General features: G+C 41.3%; 1 protein-coding gene across 4 annotated transcripts in view; it reads right to left on the reverse strand.

Moving 5' to 3' along the window:
* The window catches only part of LOC126926005 (G-protein coupled receptor moody), a 28850-nt gene that overhangs the window by 3636 nt on the left and 3472 nt on the right, over positions 1-21742 (reverse strand). Inside the window, exons 1-4 of one of the 4 annotated variants that reach the window (XM_050742080.1) lie at positions 17632-18118; positions 5387-5596; positions 3037-3275; positions 123-435 (exon numbers count right to left, since the gene is read on the reverse strand). In XM_050742080.1, the coding sequence (XP_050598037.1) occupies positions 123-435; positions 3037-3275; positions 5387-5596 (762 nt within the window). In that variant the 5' untranslated portion in view covers positions 17632-18118. The other 3 variants (XM_050742061.1, XM_050742071.1, XM_050742088.1) reach the window with 3 other exon arrangements.

Below are 21742 nucleotides of genomic sequence, written 5' to 3' on the forward strand. Positions count from 1 at the left end.
TCCTACAGTCTTCCAAAACCGATGCTTTACGAAAAAACGTAGGCGCTGACAGGGAAGACGATTTGCAGGTTTTAACCGACGAGGACCTACGACGTCGACCCGTCGTTGCGCGTTACGCTTACCTCGTGGTTGCTTTCAACAGCGTCCGTGCCGGCATTTACGTTCCGATTTCTACTTTTGCAAGCGGTTTTCCGAACGATGTAGAAGATCCTCGCGTAGCAAACGACGATCGCGATGCAAGGAATCAAGAAGGCAACGACGAAGAGGAACTCCTTCGGACTTCGACCATTTACGTCCGGCAGGATGGAACAAGAACCAATGGCGACGTCCAGTCCGAAGCGACCCCAGTTCCCAAACCACGTAACGACCAGGGCACCGAATGCGATCATCCACGTACTTAAAATCATCGGTGTTATGTATCTCGATTTGTATATCCTGAAAACAGGCGAGACAAGGGGCCTGAGAATATTCGCAAATATTTGCAGAAGCATCGTCCATGGCGAAACAAAATTATCCGCATGCTGTCGAACTGGATAATAATTCGATTTTGCAAATGATTCAAACGCGAAAGAATAATTGACGATCCGACGAATATATTTGTATAGGCGAATATACGTGTACTGATACGTACGCACGGTCGATTAGGGTGAAACGCGCGTGTTTAGTCTACTGTAACTCAGTTTCATTGCGGATGGAGTTGATTTATACCGCGCTACGAGCGTCTCACGTTGAACGACCAAGTCGTGGCTTACGCTATCAGCAAAATTACAAAATCCAAATAGGCAATTTTCTTTCGCGTTCGCATGATTTGCGATGGTTAACCGGTTTGCTGTTTCGGACGAGTACACCGGTGGTGAAGAAACAGCGATATTTTGCGCTACGACGAGTATACTCGTCGCGCGTAGAAAGTATTAGGTCGTCCGAAAAGTTTCTTTCGTTCCGTGAGGTGATAATGGATGAACAACGATTTCTGTTTTATATTATTTTATCGAATTAGGTACGATCCATTTCGTACTATTTCTATTATTATTATGTTCGTGCATAATTCAATAAACTGGTAACAAACGAAAAACATTGCGCGTCTGAAAGAAACTTTTCGGACGACCTAACATTAGGTCGAAGGAAACGATGGATGCGCAACATTTTTGTTTTATATTGTTTTATCGAATTACGTATGATCCATTTTATTCTATGAAAATAAAAATCACAACGTTCGACAGATTAGGTTTCACGACTTTGTACAAAGATGTATCGTCGTAGAAGACGCGTCTGTAAGAGAAAGACACTTTCCGGACAAGCCAATAGTTGCTTTTAAAATGCAATTTAGTAATCGCAATAAGTTGCAATAATAAAATCACGAAATAAGAAAATTGTCGTTTCGTCGCGATTTAACAGCAGAACTACCGATAGTTAAGACGAAGCTATTTCTACGAAAACCAGTGAAAATGACTGGTCTTTAAAAAATACCTAATAATAGAATATTTTTATATTTATCGATTTATTACTTTCTCACAAAAACAATTCCATCTTATGTAGTACATTTTTCGTATTGTTGATCCATCTGCGATCCCTAAACGAGGGTTGACACGTTTATAAAATCGCAGAGCCGGTCATTTCGACCGCTGTGGTGTTTCTAGCGTTAGCATCTAGCGATCTAGCGATCGATCCGGAATTTTCCTGATAGCTGATATCATCGTATCGAGTGATACGCGGTAAAAATTTGAAAAACGCGTGGCGAGTTGTACAAAACGAGGAAATTGGTTAATCGAGGTTCGATAAACAGATTGCAGGACCCTTTTACACTTTGACGAGTACCAGTCATTTTCACCGGTATTGGTATAAGTATCCTCGATACAAAATTATTTTCAGTTTGAATACGTAAAAAAGAAAATAAAATTCATTATATTATTCTTTCAGTTATCGTTGCGAAAGTCGTTTCATCATTGCGGAAGAACATATAACACGAAGTGGGAATTTTAAAATAAAATTGTAAAACCGGGCAATTTGACTCTGTGCTGGTTCCAGTGTTAAAACCCTTTGAGTGCTGAATACTCGCGGCCTATGCCGTCCGCTCGGACGGCGCGCGTCTAGCGCTGACGATCGCTGTGGACGGAATACTTTTTCGTTAGATTGAACTCTGTCGATTGACTATTCAAAGCGCAAATCGTAATAAGTTATAGTAATTCTTTTGCACGAGATTAAACGATTCAAGAGCGTTATTTTTTAGCTATTTTTAATTATTTATTATAAACATTGAAATTTACAGTTAACTAGAATTTGGGTAATAAACTAGAAAACAATAAACTAGAAAACTAAATTTAGTAAATATAACGCGAGTTAATAATTTAGTTGTGTGTAAATTCTTTTGCACGAGATTAAACGATTCAAGAGCGTTATTTTTTAGCTATTTTTAATTTATTATAAATTAATTTATTCATATATATAATTTATTTATATCATATTAATTTATTTATATCATATAATTTATTTATATATTTAATAAATTAATTTATTATAAACATAGAAATTTACAGTTAACTAGAATTTGGGTAATAAACTAGAAAACAATAAACTAGAAAACTAAATTTAGTAAATATAACGCTAGTTAATTATTTAATTGTGTGTGAAAAATTCAGTGCTCGAGAAAACTAAAAAAACCAGATGTAGAGTTTTCTTACAAGTGGTGACACTTCAACGATAACGAGCCACTATTGGCATTCGTTTACTGCCGTAAGCAATGCATTTATATTTATTTCACACAAACGTAACAGTATTACTTCTGCGTAGGTGTTCGGAAAAATTGAAAAACCCATACATGCGTCCTTAGTCCATGCCGGGCACTTACAGAAAGCGCATATATACGTCCTTGGTCCGCACCGATAGCTTTCGCCAGACACCTATATGCGCCCACAGCACTCTAAGGGTTAATTCTATGTCACAACAGTCACGCGTACTCTTTTTTCAAAAAGCTTTCGGAAAAGATAGCGACGCGTAACCGGCGAGTAGAAACATCGCAAAAATACTTGGTTTACTTACCTGGGATAAAATCTAGGATGGCCTATCATAACGTAACGATTGATCGTGATCGCTAATATGGAAAACAGGCTTACTGCTACCAAGCCGTATCTTAACAAAGGAAACAGTTGACACAGAAGCGGACCGTGTCGCCAGGAACTATGCCAGAAGGTTGACGTGGCAAGAGGAAGATTGAAGCAACAGAACATCAAATCCGAAAGTGACAGATTCATTATGAAGATCGCGGTGGCGTTTCTTAACTGCGAACAATGGTAATTAAAGGAAATGTTAATTTAATTATGTATCAAGCGTAAATTCGATCGTAGAGAATAACTGTACATACTGTACATACACACAGTTGTGCATAATCGTAGTTAAATGTACAACTACATATTGCAAATCGTAAATAGGTACAAAGTAGGAATTATCGTGCAATATAAACATATAAACTTATCATTAAAGATATATTTACTAATGGCAAATGACGGTAACGACAATAATTTACAGTGTCACGATAATTCTCGTGAAATCGATAATTCCATCGACTCATCCGCCGCTTTGTTTTACTCGCGATAGTCTGAATCACGGATAATGGTTTTTCTTGGTACAGGATCGAGGCAAAAGTTTCATAATACGCTAAAAGTCAGAAGCCGCGTGCGCGTCGTCAATTCGGAAATCGTTTTCTGCGTGTGCATTACGCGAAAGTCTTGGGTCCCCTACGATACGACGATTCGGTCAGGATAACGAACGGCGGAATAAAAATGGACTATTTGGGTTGGCAACTAAGTGATTGCGGATTTTGTCAATGGCAGTTAATAACAAAATTCGCAATCACTTAGTTGCCAACCTAATAGAACTTTAGAAAGAAATTCCCGATATATCGGTCGTTTAATCCGACCATGAGATAAATATCACAGAAAATATCGTCTGATTTGGAAAATCATTCTTCCATTTGATTAATTAATTCTCTGACAAACTCGGTTTTTATTTTTCCATCGTTCTTCTTTCATTCGCCTGTCTGCCGCTCTTCGTTGGTTTTAGGTAAACCGACAACGTGTTCCGCGATATTCCTCTAATAATATTTAATATAATAAGAGAATAGATCAGAGAATGTATTTGGTGCGGAGTTTTGAGACCTTTGCGCGACACGCTGCAAGTCGAACGAACCGGAAGAGCGACGTTTACAGCGACCCAGAGGCAAGTTATCATAGCGTGGAAACGCGTTATCTCGGTGATCGCGTCAACTTGGTAAATATACTTTCTTAACAGATAAATGTTGGCGCGTTTGTAAATTACACGCAAACCCAGCGAATGCCCATAAATTCGATAAGTCTCGGTGTTGCCAAAAACATCTCGTCGCATAAACGTTGCCTGCGTTTCGCGAGACCTATCGAGTTTTCTTACAATTGGCAAGCTTCGACCGGATCGCGAGACCTAAAAGAAGAGAACGTAAATTGCTGAATTTTTCACGAATCATAACGCAACTTTAAAGGGAAACCTTTCGAATCGAAGAAACCTTCATTTTTATTTGCCACTGGTTCAGCCGTTTATTAACACGACGAAGCGAGGAATACACAGGCGAATAAAAACAATAAATCGTCGCTGAATATTTTCTCATAATTACAATTCCATCGTGATTTGTTCCAAGATTCGCTTCACTCGTGTATGCTAATTTACTTACGCCAGCTTTTAACCATTCCTTACGTCACTTTTACTTTTTCCTATTGTCTTGAAACGAGATTCGAGGTGAACCACTTATTGACCTAGTCGGTGTACAAGCAAATACCACTTAGCATGCTACGAGTAACTAGAAATTCAAGTAACCGCAACGCCGCCGAGTATATTTCGTTCCATTCGTGACAGATTCGTCGCGCGACATTTTTTTCGCCACGACGTATCCACGTTTGCTCGACTTACGCGCAAGCTCGTTTATAAATCTCTTAGATACGTGTCACAGCTTTCGCCAACGTGTCGTTGGATCGCAACGCAGGAAATTTCCGATTCCGCTGAATCCTACAAACGACGTGTTCGCGGACAAACTACGCGACAGAGATAAAATTCCTCTTTGCAAAGGTGTTGTCGCTGATGATAATCTAACGTGCGTCGATCGGAAGCTTCGAGTATTTCAGCGTATCCGAGGAAATAAAGAAAAACGAAAGAAGAGAAGAAGAAATAGACAGAACGCGTTCGTCGAGGATAGAAACGCGTGTTACTCGAGCGCTATGAAATACAAAGGCTTCGGGTGTCTGGGCGCGTGTTAGAAAACGAAATAGTAGAGAAGAAATAAATGAAAGAGATATAGCGATAGATATAGAAAATTTGAAGGAAAGACGAGGAAGACGCGGAAAAGACGTATCGCCGGAGCGCTGACCTTTTTGGTGCGGAAAAGAGCGACGATGGTGAATAAATTTCCCGGGATGCCGATGACCATGAAGAGTATGCAACATCCAGCGGCGAAGTGCAAAAGCCATGGCGGATATCCCACGAACAGGACCGCCGATCCTGGATCCCTGAGGACCTCCTGGATTGTCTCCTCTGTGCCATTGTGACCGGTCTCGTTGCTCGCCATCCAGTACTCCATCTGCGGACAGCATGGTAGACAGGTGTCGTTTTGTACAGGAGCGTAAAAACTGGTCGCCTGTTGGCGACGACCGGCAAAAACAAGCCTTTTTTAAAGAGTTAGAAAAACGATGTTACGGATGTAGTTGCGAAATGGAAAATTGAGTTGTACTCCGACGATCGTTATAATATACGTTGCATTAGAAATAAGTAAGCGTGGCTCGTTCGAGTATTCCAATTCTTATAGCTTACGAATTTCTTTCTTTTTTATTTTTTTTTTTTTTTTTACAAATATACTGTACTACGTTTTATCTAAAAAATTGTTGAAATTTCGTGGGTATCGTAACGAGAGGCGATGACTATGCGATAGCGATTGTACAATCGTGGTGAAATTGGACGAGACAAATTGGACGGAGAGAAGTTACGACGCGTTTATCGCAAACAGGCGATTAATGAAAAATTAGCACGTGGCATTGAGACGTGGATCCGAGACGTAGGATTTACGTAGGAAAACGATGTTAGGCAGGATACAAAGTATACGAAATAAAGAAGCGCCAAGCGATCAGTTCGTTTCGCCAACGTCGCTGTCTTGGCATTTTATTCGTGACACGAATCGAAAGAGTTGGTTTATCGAGAAAAACCAACATCGGAGGATACAGCAGAAAATCTCGTACGAGGTATTGGCATTGGAAACATCAGGTTTATGCATCGAAGAGAACAATCGTCAGTTTGGGCATCTGCGAGTCTCCGAATCGTCGATCGAGCGGCAAGCTATCAATTCGTATCCGATTTGTATTTATATTTAAACAGTTCACCCAGTACGTATCTGTATCTGATAGTAATTGATGAGCGATAGCAATTAGCGAAAGCCACTCCCACAGCGTTGACGAGATCAAATGCACAGGTATGTACATACACGCCAGAGTTTCCCAACTATTTTTCGATCGTTCGTTAATAGAGCCAATCAAATTCTAAAATTATAATATAAACAGAAAAAAAGTATGATTCAAATGAAAACGAGATCAAATGCAAAGGTATGTACATATACGTCAGAGTTTCCCAACTATTTTTTAATCGTTCGTTAACAGAGCCAATCAAATTCTAAAATTATAATATAAACAGAAAAAAAGTATAATTCAAATGAAAACGAGATCAAATGCAAAGGTATGTACATATACGTCAGAGTTTCCAAACTATTTTTCAATCATTCGTTAATAGAGCCAATCAAGTTCTAAAATTATAATATAAACAGAAAAAAAGTATGATTCAAATGAAAACGAGATCAAATGCAAAGGTATGTACATATACGTCAGAGTTTTCCAACTATTTGTCGATCGTTCGTCAATAGAGCCAATCAAATTCTAAAATTATAATATAAACAGAAAAAAAGTATGATTCAAATGAAACCGAGATCAAATGCAAAGGTATGTACATATACGTCAGAGTTTCCCAACTATTTTTCGATCGTTCGTTAACAGAGCCAATCAAGTTCTAAAATTATAATATAAACAGGAAAAAAGTGATTCAAATGAAAACGAGATCAAATGCAAAGGTATGTACATATACGTCAGAGGTTCCAAACTATTTTTCGATCGTTCGTTAACAGAGCCAATCAAGTTCCAAAATTATGATATAAACAGGCCTAGAAAAAGAAGGTGTAATTCGAATGGAAAAAGAAAAAAAATAAAGAAACTTCGATAACAGAATATAAACGTAAGAGATCCGATACGATCGTAGTCGAAGGCGATTCGATCAAATTTTTTAATTCGAATTTCAAGTTGCACTTCGTTTTAACGTCGAGTTTCGTTTAAATGGATAGCGATGCAATTTTCAGACAGTCGACGAGTTAACAACGCGTAAAAGCATCGCGTGAAAATAAACGTCTGTTAGAATAAAAAGCACGGTTTCGCGCGTCTCGACGACGAAGGCGATATCGCGTTGCAATTGTACACGAAAACAGCCAAAATTGCGCGCTGTTAGGCGCACACGTATCGCACGTTGGGAAACGCTGATACGCTCGTATGTACGCGACATGGAATCCGATACAGCACATACGCTATTTGCGTATGAAACGTGCCTATTTGTTCGCGACACTCCCACTTAATTCGCATATCTAATAAATTGACACGCGTCTATATTAAGCAGCGATATACGGATTTGCGTTTGAAGTACGTTCAACCGTGCGCTATTTCGTGTATTACGCGAGTATTACGCGTTACGTTTTCTTACTTTTCGGCTGTTACTTTCTAATTTACCGTCGCTTTCGAAATCTACGAAGCTACGCCAAAAAACAAAGTATCGAACATCTTGATAAATACGATGTTAGAAACGCGAGCGAGTCGGAGGATCGGAAACACGGATCACGTGATACGTGGGTTCCTCTCTCGTTTGCACGTGTTCCATCGCTTTGATGCTATAATTTGGCCCAGTTACGCGAGACACGCACAAACGCGTGCTCTATCAAAAAATATCGTCTAAGACTGGATAATGTTAAATCGCTTCCAATGTATCGCGATTAGTTAAACAAACAATCGTATAAATTATTAAGGTGGTAAAGCGGTAGTTAATCGCACGGCAGTTTCAAACGTAAATTATCGAGCTGCCAGCTGAACGTACGATCGAGTAAATTCTTAAATCGGTAATCGTAAGACGATTTTAAAAACGTAGCGTTTTTGAAACGTCTCGAGTAGCTACGATCTCCGTGTCGCTGTCTCCGTCAGTGGAAAACACTCGTACGTTCTTAAACGAAATTAACAACGCTCTTTATGTAAATAAGCTTGTTTCGCTTCGATCTTCCTGCCTTTTCTCTCTGCTCGTTCGTCCGCCGCCTATGCTCACCATTTATTTACTTTCTTCCCGTTCAACGACTGTCTCGCTCGTTTTCTTTCCTGCGCGTTGAGAAAATGCAACGAAGGTACGTCTTTTTTCCTCGCGTTCGGGCGCCGAAGAGGAAGAGAGAGAAATCTATTTTCGCCGCTCGTGACGATACGCTCTTTCAACCGCGGAGCAAACTTCGCCTCGATCTTCCGGCGAATTTGCGTTTCTCGAGGGATCGCCAAGTGCCGGCGAATAAACGTATTTTACAAAAGCAGCTCGTACCAGGGAAATATATTTGATCGAGCGAAAATCCTACTTTCTCTCGCAAGCCGCTTCGTCGAATCGCGTTTCTCCTCTCAGTTCGCGAAACAGAAACGCGAAATTCCGCGTCTCGCTCGGGTACGAACGAATGTTTCGAAGATCGTCGTTATCTCGATGCACCTCGACTATCGTACACGGATGCGCGAATACGCCGTTGTATTTCGATTTATCGACTCCTTCCGATAAGCACGTATCGTGCTCGTATTAAAAACGTACCGCGCTGTGTTCAGCAAATCTCTTCCAATCTCTGTTCTAATCACCGTCGAGATGTTAAAAACAATCGATCGTTCGAATGTTCGACGATTATTAGCACAGGCAATCTCGATGTATATTTCTTTCGTTTTATCTCCTCTGCTCGTACACTGTACGTGTTCGTGCTTCTACGTACAAAATCTTATTTCTAATTTACATCACATTGCGATTAGTATTTATTTTTGATTGACACAAACCGAAGTGACAAGCTACCTTTTCCTCTGCCTTTCTTTTCTACGTTTACGTCTACTTCTTTGCCAGCCTAAGTCGACACTTATTTTTACTTTAACGCTAATTTTAAGAAACAAATAGACATCGTCTGGATGTTTCGGCAGAAACATTGCAAATCGAAGTTTATAATTATATATTTGCGACGATAGAGGACAGAAAGACAAACTGCGGAGACGAAAGGCCGATAAACCGGCTAAAAATCGACGGTTGACGATAATTCGCGCGTCAACGAGTTACGCGTTTTCAGTACGAACGAACAACACGTCCAATCTTCCTCTCCGACGTAGCGTCACGAGATGGTGGAAGCGAATTCGCGTTTCGTCAGTCGTTTTCCGTGCTGTTATCGTCGACGGTTCTTACCTACGATCGATGGAAGAAGCGCTTACCTTCGTAAGAAGTAGACGCCGACGGTTCTGAGTTCATTGATGCGAATCATTTATGCGACTCCGGACGAACAGAAGCACGTGCAGATTTTGATCTGCCTCTTTCAGCTTTGCCGGTAAACTTCGTTTTCAATCTGCCTCTTCCGCCTTCTATTCTCATCTTACGCGTTCAAACTATCCAATTTCCATGAAACGTGCACGCACAACCAACTATGAATGAAATTTCACGCCTTCGCGAAGTACAGCGCGCGGGCTACGATCCCGTTTAGCGACACGTTCGTCGCCTTTCGCAGGGAAATCTAGAGAAGTACGACGCGAGTATTTGAACCTGTTGCACATCTTGGATCTTCGTTTCTTAGCAAGTTCCGACGGAATTTCCGAGATGATGTTTCGCGGAAAATTTCACACCGACGATATTCGCCACACTCGCGGAAGAGAGAAACGAGCAACGCTGTGCATAAAACGTCTTGTTTCGACACGCACTAAAATTGAACAGATTTTCAGCGGATTCGATTCTAAAAGTTCTTCGGTTCTTACGCGATGAAGATATTGCGGAAATAGAAATTGTCACGTTCTCTTCTTCTTTATCCTCCGTAGTACTGGCACGGTTCGCGTTAAGAGTTACAAAGGACCTGTAGTTACATTTCCGTTCGGTCGTAAACCGTCGACGACTGCACGACCTCTCGATATTTAAGAAACCGAACGCGATTTTTCGACGATCGAAATACGCGTAGGCTGTCGGCTCTAACGAGAGACTGAGACGGCGAAGATATCACGAAAATAGAAATCTCGATCGGAACTGGTCTCGCGGTATTCGCGAAGCGACTAACCGATCGGCTAACTGGACCACCGAATTCGCTCGTACGGATGAGTTTTCTGGATTCTAATAGAGCGCAGGCGTGGGGTTAGTGTCCTTCACGAACAAGAGAATATTTATTCTACCGGACGAAAATCTATTTTATTAAGTTTCTTGAGAGAATCGCGCGAATCTACGCGCTATAGTGACCTACATACATCGCCGTTTATAGATATTTAGCCGATCAAAAAATCGTATCATAAACGAATCGCGTCACAATTAGAAACGTCAATATAAAACATTAACTTTTGCACGTCGATTAATAAGAATAAGATCGTTACGCTTCTAATTATCGGTATTTTAATAAATGATAATTAATCGTTATTTTTCCTGTTATCTCCATAATACGTATATTTGTTCTACCTACGCTTATGGTCGATATATTTGTTTGTCGTAATTCGTCTATCTTTTCAGAAATCACAAAGATCTTCTTCTATTCTTTTTTTTTTTTTAATGGATCATTTTCTAATTTTATATTTATTTTTAGAAGACTCGTTTACTTTTGCAAGGAGAACGATAGACCTTCGATCGGTACAATGACAAATTAAGCAGGTTTCTTAGCGAATTACGGCGATCTCTTTCAATCTGGACCTGTTAACAAATCCGAGGGCGGTAAGACATCAACGGCGAAATCAGCGAAGTCGTGGTTTAACGAACGACGTTTAACGTGCCACGTTGTGGAGGCGTGGATGCTTAATAGAATACACGACGAGCCTCGGCAACAGCAATCACGCTGCCACAAAGTAATCCGTCGATTCGAGCAAAAGTCTCTTTCACTTTCGCGCGAAACGTTATTTTTAGAGCGTGCGCGTGGTTTTATATTTTTACGCGCATAATTAAATAACTGGAACCTAAATAGCGATCTTCTTCCGTCCACCGAATATCACGATAACTGAAACTTTTTAACTTAAACAAAGTTTCGTCCATTTTTACGTATTCGTACGGGTTCCCCAGACTTCTGCGAGAATGTCAGACTTCCGAAAAACCTTTCAACCTTTGTATACCGCGATACGCGACGTTACGTAATATCAAACACCGTGTTACGCTTTCGTATTTTTCGGACATCCTCCGCGTTTCCTGTGTTTCTTCTTCGATGCAAATTTCCTGAAGAAAAGAAGAAAAAAAAGAAGAGAAAGACGATTAAAAGACGTTAAAAATTCAGCGTTCCAGACAAACGTCGGAAACGCAAACTTTCTACAAAACCGACAACGACGAAGATGTCTCGTAGCGTTTTAAAATTCCACGTAAATGCCGTCGTATCGTACGATGACTTCCGGTGCACGCGACATTACAAATCACGCGATCGTTGTCGGTAAGAAAGCTGCTGGATGTAGGTGTACACCGCGATTACGCTTGCCGAATGATTTATAGAAACGTGGCGCATCGACTCATCCTCGATGCTTACTCTTAAAGCACCTACGCTTTCGTTCGAAGCACGCGTTCCGTCCGCATGAAAACACCACGGTCCCTACATCCTTTTTAAAAATAATTACATTTGCTTAGCAGGCAGGCTGCCGTACGATCGAGCCGTACAAAGGGGGAGAAAGCAGCTGGGTACGAGCGCGCACAACGGAAGAGTATCTACCGCGCCCCTAATAAATCGGAAGTGGAATCACCGTTCTCCTCTTTTTTTCTTTCGTCCGCCTCCTCCTCCTTCGCAAGAAGGAAACGCCATTTACCCGCTCGTTCGATCGTTCACCGGGTAAATATAATTAATTAAAACGGAAGCTTTTCGTCGAGACGATTTGACGAAGGGGATGATGCGAATCGTCTCTAAACCGAAGCTTTCCGCTTCGACGTCTTCCGTCGATCGTTGGACGATATTCCAATCGATTCTTTCGTTTCTACGTTGCGTAACACGCGCGTCCGTCTGTCCGTCTGTCTGTCTGTCTGTTTGTTATCTTAGAAATCGAGAGTCGTTGAATTTTCGCGCGATTTTCCTCGATACGTTCGCAACGACGGTAGATTTTTGATCGAGTTTCGAGTTAGTATTCCCGTTTTAGGGGGAAATGGAACGCGTTGAGAAGAATTCGTACGAGAAACTGTGACAGATAGATTATCAGTGGATCCGTGTACGAGAGATACGTAGCTGTTTGATAGACGTGCAAATAAGTCTACGAGGTAACTCGCAGTGACTATTTTTACACATTTGTAAAAATGATCAACAGCCATGATATATAGTTTGTATAAATAAAAGGAATGGGAAAGCTTCCAGCTTATCTACTCGTCGTTTGTAGCATAGAATTAATGGTGATTTAAAGGCAGCCATAAACGATCGTTATCGACTATATTAAACGTTGTTCTCGGGTAAAAAAAAATTCGTATAACGCAAAATCGCGGACACGGCCGATATCGTACACTTTGCGATAAACGCGCGACAACTTTTTAATACGTTTTTATATCGATTTTGCGTTTTATCGGTACAGTCGGGCGATAGTTCGTTCGTTGAACGAACGTAAGAAGAAAATGTCATCGGTGATTTCATAAGCAATCAAATATTTTCGTGAGTCATTGCACACGCGCGAAGAAACAACGGATCGTTCCGGAAATTAGAAAGCGTCGCTTTCGCGTTAAACGGCGAAATTTCTTGGAACGCGAGGTCCGCGGAAAACCATCGTTCGAATCGACCAGATCGTTTGACGCGCTATCGTCGCTGAAGCGTCGACGGTTTGCCACTCACCGGCAGCGTTTCATATTGGCCCAGATTAAGCTTACGGTTACACCCCCGGCTCTAATAAAAACCAAGCGTTTGACGATTTATTGTCAAGGGACCGCTCGTTGTTCGGCCCCCTTTCTATAAAAACGTCGACCTAAATCGCTTTAACTTTACTCCGTACACGATATCGCGCATACGCGCTAAACTCTAACAAATTCGAAGAATCGATACGTAGAGACGAGCGCGCGAAAATCTTAATCAACGCCAATAGACGTTCGTACGTGCGATTTATCTTACGCTCGCAAATTAACGTAATCTCGTTGGTTCCTGGTACCCGGATGCGGGTTTCGTGGAAACTCGTCGTCCACGTTGATCGTCAGCCACCGTAAAGAATATCGCTGATCCTCAAAACGTGAGTCATTGCCGCGGCGAGAAAACCAGCATCGTATAGGCGATAGTCGTCCCTGAACGACCACGGTTTCGATGGTTGACGCGCCTCGACGAGTCACCGTAATCGCGTACCTGTTAACGGGCACTTTGGCTTTGCAAAACTTTGTGCGCGGATACTTCCGCGACTGAGGAATGGACGCTGGTTTTAAGCAACTTTGTCATTCCTCTGGCGATCTGGCAATGTGATTCTATGTGAATAGTATAGTAGTAGTAGTTGCGCGTGTGTAAGTACAATTTTGATAGTCGACGCGAGCAAATATTTTGAATTAGCGCGACGAATTAGCCCGTTGAAGTTTATAAAATTTTGCTACAAACGTTGGAATACTTTCACGAGCCAAGAACAGGCTTCGGTTTTACGAACTTTGCGTTTACGAAGCCAAATGTAAGAAAGATACGACCGCGCGTCAGTTTGAGAAAATATCGTAAAACCAATGTCCATTTCCTGTGAGCTGTGCGGCTGAAATTAAATAAAAAGAATAATATATATATATATATATATACTTTCGCCAGCCACCGTGCGTACTTGTTCGAACGAGAAGCGAAATTGTCGTTGGACAATTACGACAAAACGCGTGATAAACGTTTCCTAAAAGCATCTTCGAGCTTCGCTGGTTCGCTCGTGGTCGTATACATGTCAACAAGCAGCTTGCATTTACACTCGTCGTCGTTCGAGTCGCCTAAGTCCGTTCCCCCTCTGTTGACTCGCTTTGGGCCCGTATCTAGCGCGGTAAGCAGTCCATCCGCGGTGACGGTGACGAACAGGCCGATCGCACGTCGCTCCACGCCGCCGTCTTTCTTCCGTCGTGACGGTCGGTTTCCGTTCGCGCATCGCAATCCATACAGACAGTGTCGTACGTTGTTGAAAGTCGCGAATTTTTATTAATTTCTCACTAATTAATTCCATACATCGTCGACCAGTCGATCGTGGAAAAATTGAAAAAACGTATAGGAAAACGAAGAAGAAGCAGTGTGTTCGATCCCGAACTGTCTCGAGCTATTTAGTAAGAAGCAAACTTGCTTGTCAAAAATACCACGACATTAAACGTCGCATACATTTACGTTCGGTTTCACAGACTTTGCTTCGCATTACGTGGACTGACAATTTGCTAATCTGTCGAGGACAATCGAAGGTTTTCCTCGTTCTACGGATGTCCTGTCGGTTGCCATGACGAATGACTCGTGAAAGGAACTAATGCGGTGAGTCAGAGACGGAATTCGTACGCGGTTCCCACGAACTTTATCTCGTCGTGGCGTATTGCTGTTAAGAAAAATGCGAAAGTACGAAAGTCGAGTGGAATTTTCAAGTGACGTTTAAGCGCGTCGAGTGGACGCGAGAAGACGATAGTTAACGATGTTCTTGCCGATACGGAATGGCAATTGGTCCCGGAGACGACATGTGCGTCATTTCGAGGACCAATGCCAAGATCGAGGCAAAAAACGTGCCTATGGACCTCGTAAGACGACGAATGGTTTTGAAACGAAAAAAGGACGATACAATACGCGACACGCACGACGTTCGTGTATTTCTTTCTTTCTTTCGTTTTTCCTTTTCTCTTTTTCCTGTTGCGTCTTCTTTGTCACTGTCTCCCTAGCGAGACCTCGGCTGCAGACGTGCGGAGCACGTGGTGCGCTGTGGGCGGGTTCCGAATGTGTCACGGCTCCGATCGGTTTTCAACTCCGTTCATAAACGCGCGTAGTAAAGTATAGTCAGTCGCAAAAGTCTACGGTACAGGCCTTGCACGTGGAACATCGTTGCAGATAAGTGGTCGACTACGAATTTTCTTCTTACCTTTGGAGAATCTCTTTGATAATTTTGTACGTTAGTTTTTGGTAAATCCACGTCAAGTTGCTTTGTTTCGTAGATAAGATTTCAAGAAACCCGATCATATTCTTCAACAATTTAAAAATAGATCTTGGAACGTTAGAAAAATTGTAGCAAAGTATAGTCAGTCGCAAAAGTCTACGATACAGGATCTGCACGTGGAACATAGTTGCAAATAAGAAGTGATTGACATTTGATTTCTCTTTGATAATTTTGTACGTTAGTTTTGGTAAATCCACGTCAAGTTGCTTTGTTTCGTAGATAAGATTTCAAGAAACCCGATCGTATTCTTCAACAATTTAAAAATAGATCTTGGAACGTTAGAAAAATTGTAGCAAAGTATAGTCAGTCGCAAAAGTCTACGATACAGGATCTGCACGTGGAACATAGTTGCAAATAAGAAGTGATTGACATTTGATTTCTCTTTGATAATTTTGTACGTTAGTTTTGGTAAATCCACGTCAAGATGTCTTGTTTCGTAGATAAGAGTTGAAGAAGCCCGATCGTAGTTTTCAACAATTTAAAAATAGATCTTGGAAGGTTAGAAAAATTGTAGCAAAGTATAGTCAGTCGCAAAAGTCTACGATACAGGATCTGCACGTGGAACATAGTTGCAAATAAGAAGTGATTGACATTTGATTTCTCTTTGATAATTTTGTACGTTAGTTTTGGTAAATCCACGTCAAGATGTCTTGTTTCGTAGATAAGATTTGAAGAAGCCCGATCGTAGTTTTCAACAATTTAAAAATAGATCTTGGGACGTTAGAAAAATTGTAGCAAAGTATAGTCAGTCGCAAAGTCTACAGGACTTGCACGTGTAACATAGTTGCAGATAAGAAATGTTTCGCTCTACGAATTTTCTGCTTACCTTTGGAAAACCTCTTTGATAATTTTGTACGTTAGTTCTGGTAAATCCACGTCAAGATGTCTTGTTTCGTAGATAAGATTTGAGGAAGCCCGATCATATTTTTCAACAATTTAAAAATGGATCTTGGAACGTTAGAAAAATTATAGCGCGTAACGTTGACACAAGTTTAACGTTACTTCCGAGATACGATATATTAGTTGACATTATCCGAATGAAAAATATGCAAGATCAACCCTGCTGTTCTCTATGTTTCTGTACGATCCGAAATGGATGTTATATTTTCATAGACGTTATCAAAATACACGCAGTTTGTAAATTTGAAATATTTGCTTTCATCGTTCGATCTCTCGGTTTCTATTCCGTATTCTCGTAATCCGCCCTTTCCACGGGCGAATTAATTAGCAAAAAGAAGAGAAGATATCCGAAGCGATACGAGCGCGAAGAATATATTAGATTGTCCGAAAAGTATCTTTCGTTTCATAAGGTGATAATAGATGAACAACAATTTCTGTTTTAGATTATTTCATCGATTTAGCTACGATCCATTTCGTTCTATTTCTATTATTACGTTCGATGATTCAACAAATCAATCGATAAACTAATATAAAACAAAAAACATCGCGCGTCTATTATTTCCTTATAAAACGAAAGCAACTTTAAGAACAACCTAATACAATAAGTAAAGAATATAAGAATAAACGAGCAAAACGGCAAAGACAGATTTTTCCCAAAATCGAAACATCCTCCGATCGAGTATGAGCTCGTAAAAATAGTTTAGCCACCGTCGTTACATTTTTCTTCGCTTTCCCGTTTCATTAACGAATCGTATGATTCATCTCGCTGTACGTAACCGTCGTTTAATAAAACGCAACGACATCCTCGACATATCCCCGGACTTTTTCGAGTTTCTTCCACATCCATCCATTTGCATAAGTCTGTTTTGCTCTTTTAAATCCATTAAATATTTATAGCGGCGCGAAGACGTATCGAGCCGAGGCGAACGCATTTGCATCGTTCGTTTAGAAAGCATTGGCCGTAATTATCGACGTGAATGCGAAAACTCGTAGTCCGTTTAAGAACGCGATAGCGATTAATTAAAGGCAATCTAGAATTCTCGGAAACTAACGTGAATCCTCAATTGCGGCAGTCCGTCTGTCCCATTTTCCAACCCGCGCCTTGTTCCCCCGATCTCGATACATTAACCCTTTGCTCTTGTGCGTCATCGTCATCGGGCTTTGGCTGCTTCGTATCGCGCCAACGAAATTTTACCGTAAGAAGAAAAACGAGCCACGGCGAAACCTTGCAAATTGTTCGTCGAAACGTCTCACGTTTGTAACAGAGGCAAGTGAAATACACGATCGTTCAAATTGTACATATCGTGGATGGACGAGGCGCGTTTACCTGCGTAATGTGAATGGAAGTGATGGACTGCTGCGTTCTGGACAACGGCCAACGCTTTACCTCCTCTTGCCACTATCGACGTGTCACGAAGTATTGGGTTGGCAACTAAGCGATTGCGGATTTTGTCATTCGGTGGTAATGACAAAACCCGCAGTCACTTAGTTGCCAACACAATATAAACCGTGTGGCGGTAAAATCGTGCAACGACGATTAACAGACCCTTTGGCCGGGTAGAGGCGAGCGTCGCTCCTTTGACTCCTTCAGGCCCCTTTCTGCGACGACCGTCGCCTCCGCGTACAGTGGCTCCGGGAAGTTTCCCGACGCTTTTCCAACCGCACCACGGGACATTATTTCTATTCTTTTTTGATTTTTTATTTTCAATTTGTGCCTTGCAATTGACGTTTGGTAAATTTGTCTAACTTTATTACTAAATAATTATTAAATGGCACGTGGATGGCTACGCTCAGCGGGAAAGCATCTTCCAGGTTGTCTATCGTATTGGATTGGCAACCAAGTTATCACCTAATGACAAAATCCGCGATCATTTAGTTGCTAACACGATACCTAGCAATTGCAGAATCGTAGAAGACGGAACATTTCGAGTATTTTCTATGTCTCTTCGTACGTGCACTCGATGCAATTTTGAAATTTCCTAAAAACGTCTAAAAATCCACGGTCTTCTCGTCGTCTCACGATATTTTCCAAGCTTTCCTCTCGCTTCTTTCTACGAAGATAGCTTCTCTACACGGTATGCGCGACTATCTTCGTGAATTTGGAAGAAAATATAGAAAACGGGACTATCGAAGAGAATGTCGAAAGAAAGAATGTTAGAAATTTTTAAAAAGCTTTTAAGAAGCAGAGGAATGATTTAAAAAAATGTGTTCCAAGAGACAGAGGTTCAAAGTCAAGGAACGGTAAACGCGATCGTGGCGAAGGAAACCAGAGAACGAAACAATGGCTGCGCGTTATTGTGACACTGATCGTATTCTTAGCGTTAATGCTGTTAAAGCACTAGTACAGTGTGAAGATTGAAATTTACAGTCGCTCGTATTTCCACAGCAACATGTGAACGCTGTGCACACGTGCACTCGAGTTCAGGCAAAGCTCACCCACGCGAATAAAACCGGGTAAACATTGTTCCTAAAACAGTAAGTCGAAATTAAATTATTTATATCCGTCCGTAGTCTTCGTACGGTTTATCGTCATCGCTATAGTTCATTGGACGTTGCTATGGTTCGATACCTGTTTCTTAATCCCAAAACTGGCCATTAGATTCTCGTTTTTCCATTAAATTACAGACATCTCGCTCAGAAGCTCGTTCAGAACCCGCGCGAGCCAAGTTATCACAACTTTAAAATTCAACTTAAAATTTGAAACGAATCTAAAAATGATACATAGAAATTGGAAAATATTTGTCGACGATGTTACGCATCGCGAACGTCAAAGTATGTGCGTACAGTCGATTGTTCGCCATGTTCCTCTGTATTCTTCGCTTTATTCGATCCACCCAATTCTCATTGTAATAAGAGCAGCCTAGTTCAAAATTAATATCGTTCTAACTATCGCAAGTGGTGAGATCACTTTATTCGCAAAGGTACGCGACGTTGCAGAAGCCACAGTGGCGAAGATATTAAGAGGCAAACACACGAAAATTGTTTAAGCGCGTAGATTCCTGCGGATGCTGGCAACGATAGAAGGATTTTAAATACACCGATGTTGTGAAATGGTTTGACAAAATTGAAGATGATAATTAAAGACGATAATAAGCGCTGTTTTATACATATGGAAGCGGCAAACGAAAGTGGCAATGGTGAGATGTGTCGAAGCATTGGTGGCATTCGAAAAACGGTCCCAAAAAGGAACGTAATTCTGTGCAGTCTCTGTCGAACAAACTATACGAATTACCAAAGACTATGGTACGAGACCCATAGATGTTCGAGGAATCCGTCAATTGTTGTTAACGTGTGCTCGAATAAATTGAAATTTTGGGTCAGAAAAGTGATCGTTTCAATAGTTTTGTCTTCTTCTTAGCGAGACCATCGTCAAATCGATAATTGTACGTTAAAATCGCTGCGAAAATACTCCTGCAACTTCTTTGAATCGATCGCAAACTTTACTGCGACAGTCTCGTTACGATAACGTTGACGAAATGTAATGTAATTTTAATGAAATGTAACGTAATTTTCCATAAAACCCACATAAGAAAAATACTAAAGAGAAAACAACCCATCGACCTCGCTAAGCAAATAAAATGGACAAACTGGAAGATGCTTTCCCGCTGATCGTAGCCATCCACGTGTTATTTAATAATTATTTAGTAATAAAGTTAGACAAATTTACCAAACGTCCAGCTGGACAAATTGCAAAGCACAAATTAAAAATAAAAAATAAAAAAGAATAGAAATAATGTTCCGTGGTGTGGTTGGAAAAGCGTTGGAAAACTTTCTGGAGCTACTGTACGCGGAGGTGACGGTCGTCACAGAAAGGGGCCTGATGGAATCAAAGGAGCGACGCTCGCCTCTACGCGGCCGAAGGGACTGTTAATCGCAGTTGCACGATTTTACCGCGACATGGTTTATATTGTGTTGGCAAGTAAGCGATTGCAGATTTTGTCATTACCATCTAATGTCACTCACTTAGTTGCCAACCCAATAGAACGTGTTGTTCAACCGCGCCCTGTATATCCTGAAAAATGAATTTCATGAATTTCACGAATAATATAGATACAAAGTTCGCGCAAGGTGTCTACGAGTTCACTTCAAATAACTTACTCGCCAGCCTGTGTATATCTAACGATAAGTGGTATCTTATTCACACCTACGCTTTAGTCATTGCAAATCCAATGTGACGGTCGTTCTTGCCCATGAATGGAGGCAGTCATCGTCCTAGGTAAAAGTACATTGTCGATAAACAAGATAATCAGTCGATTTGCATGAGCGCAGTATGCGTGCCGATGGTCCGCGACTCGTCGGCCTCTTGACACCTCTAGATACTTTCACCGTGACTCAACTTGACTCATTCATTGCCATTCGCCGCGTGATTAACTCGGAAATCATTCGGTGACGTCAGTCGATCGCCAGTCGGATTCTATGGAAGACGAGGGACGTGTCGTCTTCTACGCGGTTTTGTCACGCGTCAAGGTGTACCACGCTGAAACACGAGAAATACCATCGACCGTCCGGTAGCCTGGGAACGCGACGACAACGCCAAGTTTCTCTACGCGCGGAATATCTAGCAGATGAGACTGAGAAGAAGAGGCGATTTCCCCTTTCGACGTGACGCAACAACGCGTCAGTCAACTTTACGCGCTCGCTTGTAACTACGAAAGTATTCGAGAAGCGAGACAAATTTTTTCGAAAGATCAACCCCTAGATCGTACAGTCTTGCGAAGAATAAAATTCAACGATGAAATTCATACAACAACATCTTGAATCGTTGCAAATGAAAGTTGTCGTAAGACTTTTGTCAAATAACTTTTTTAAAAAGTAAAATTTCGGTCTACTCGTTGACCGAATATATCTTTTATCAAATTTCATACTCTCAAGCTACTTTGAGTGGCGAGTGTGAATATTGACACGAGTTTGGATAATTTTTTATTTTTCTATATCGTCCTACAGAAAGCGACGAGCGGAAAAATTGGCATTTGTGGTTTACCGTTTGCTTATCGCTCCGTACGATCGCGATTTTACGCAGATTTCTACATTTCCCACCATCGTCGGTCAAATGTTCGTAAGAACGAACTTTGAAAAGCGTTCGCTTCCGCGAAAAAATACCCTCATTTCCCGACCTTCGGCAATCTGTCACACCACTCGAAAAGACACGTTCGAATAAAAAATGTTGCAGTAGACTGTGGGCCGAAATCGATGTATTTAGTTGAACGTAACCAGCACAAAGAGATAACAAAAGGTTCGGTGTGGAGAGAAGAGATAGGACAACGAGACAACGACATCACCCGTCGGTTCCCATGTCTGCCATCAGTTTTGACGAGTTTTTTGTTACGGGGGACGCCTAGTACCGGGTGTCCGTTAATTTCCCTTAATTAATCTCAATCGAGGTTAATGCACCGCAGCTTGACCCTAGTTTACTAAATCCAGCGTAGCTTGAACACATC

This window comes from Bombus affinis, chromosome 2 (assembly GCF_024516045.1).
Source record: "Bombus affinis isolate iyBomAffi1 chromosome 2, iyBomAffi1.2, whole genome shotgun sequence".
NCBI classification, from domain to species: Eukaryota; Metazoa; Arthropoda; class Insecta; order Hymenoptera; family Apidae; genus Bombus; species Bombus affinis.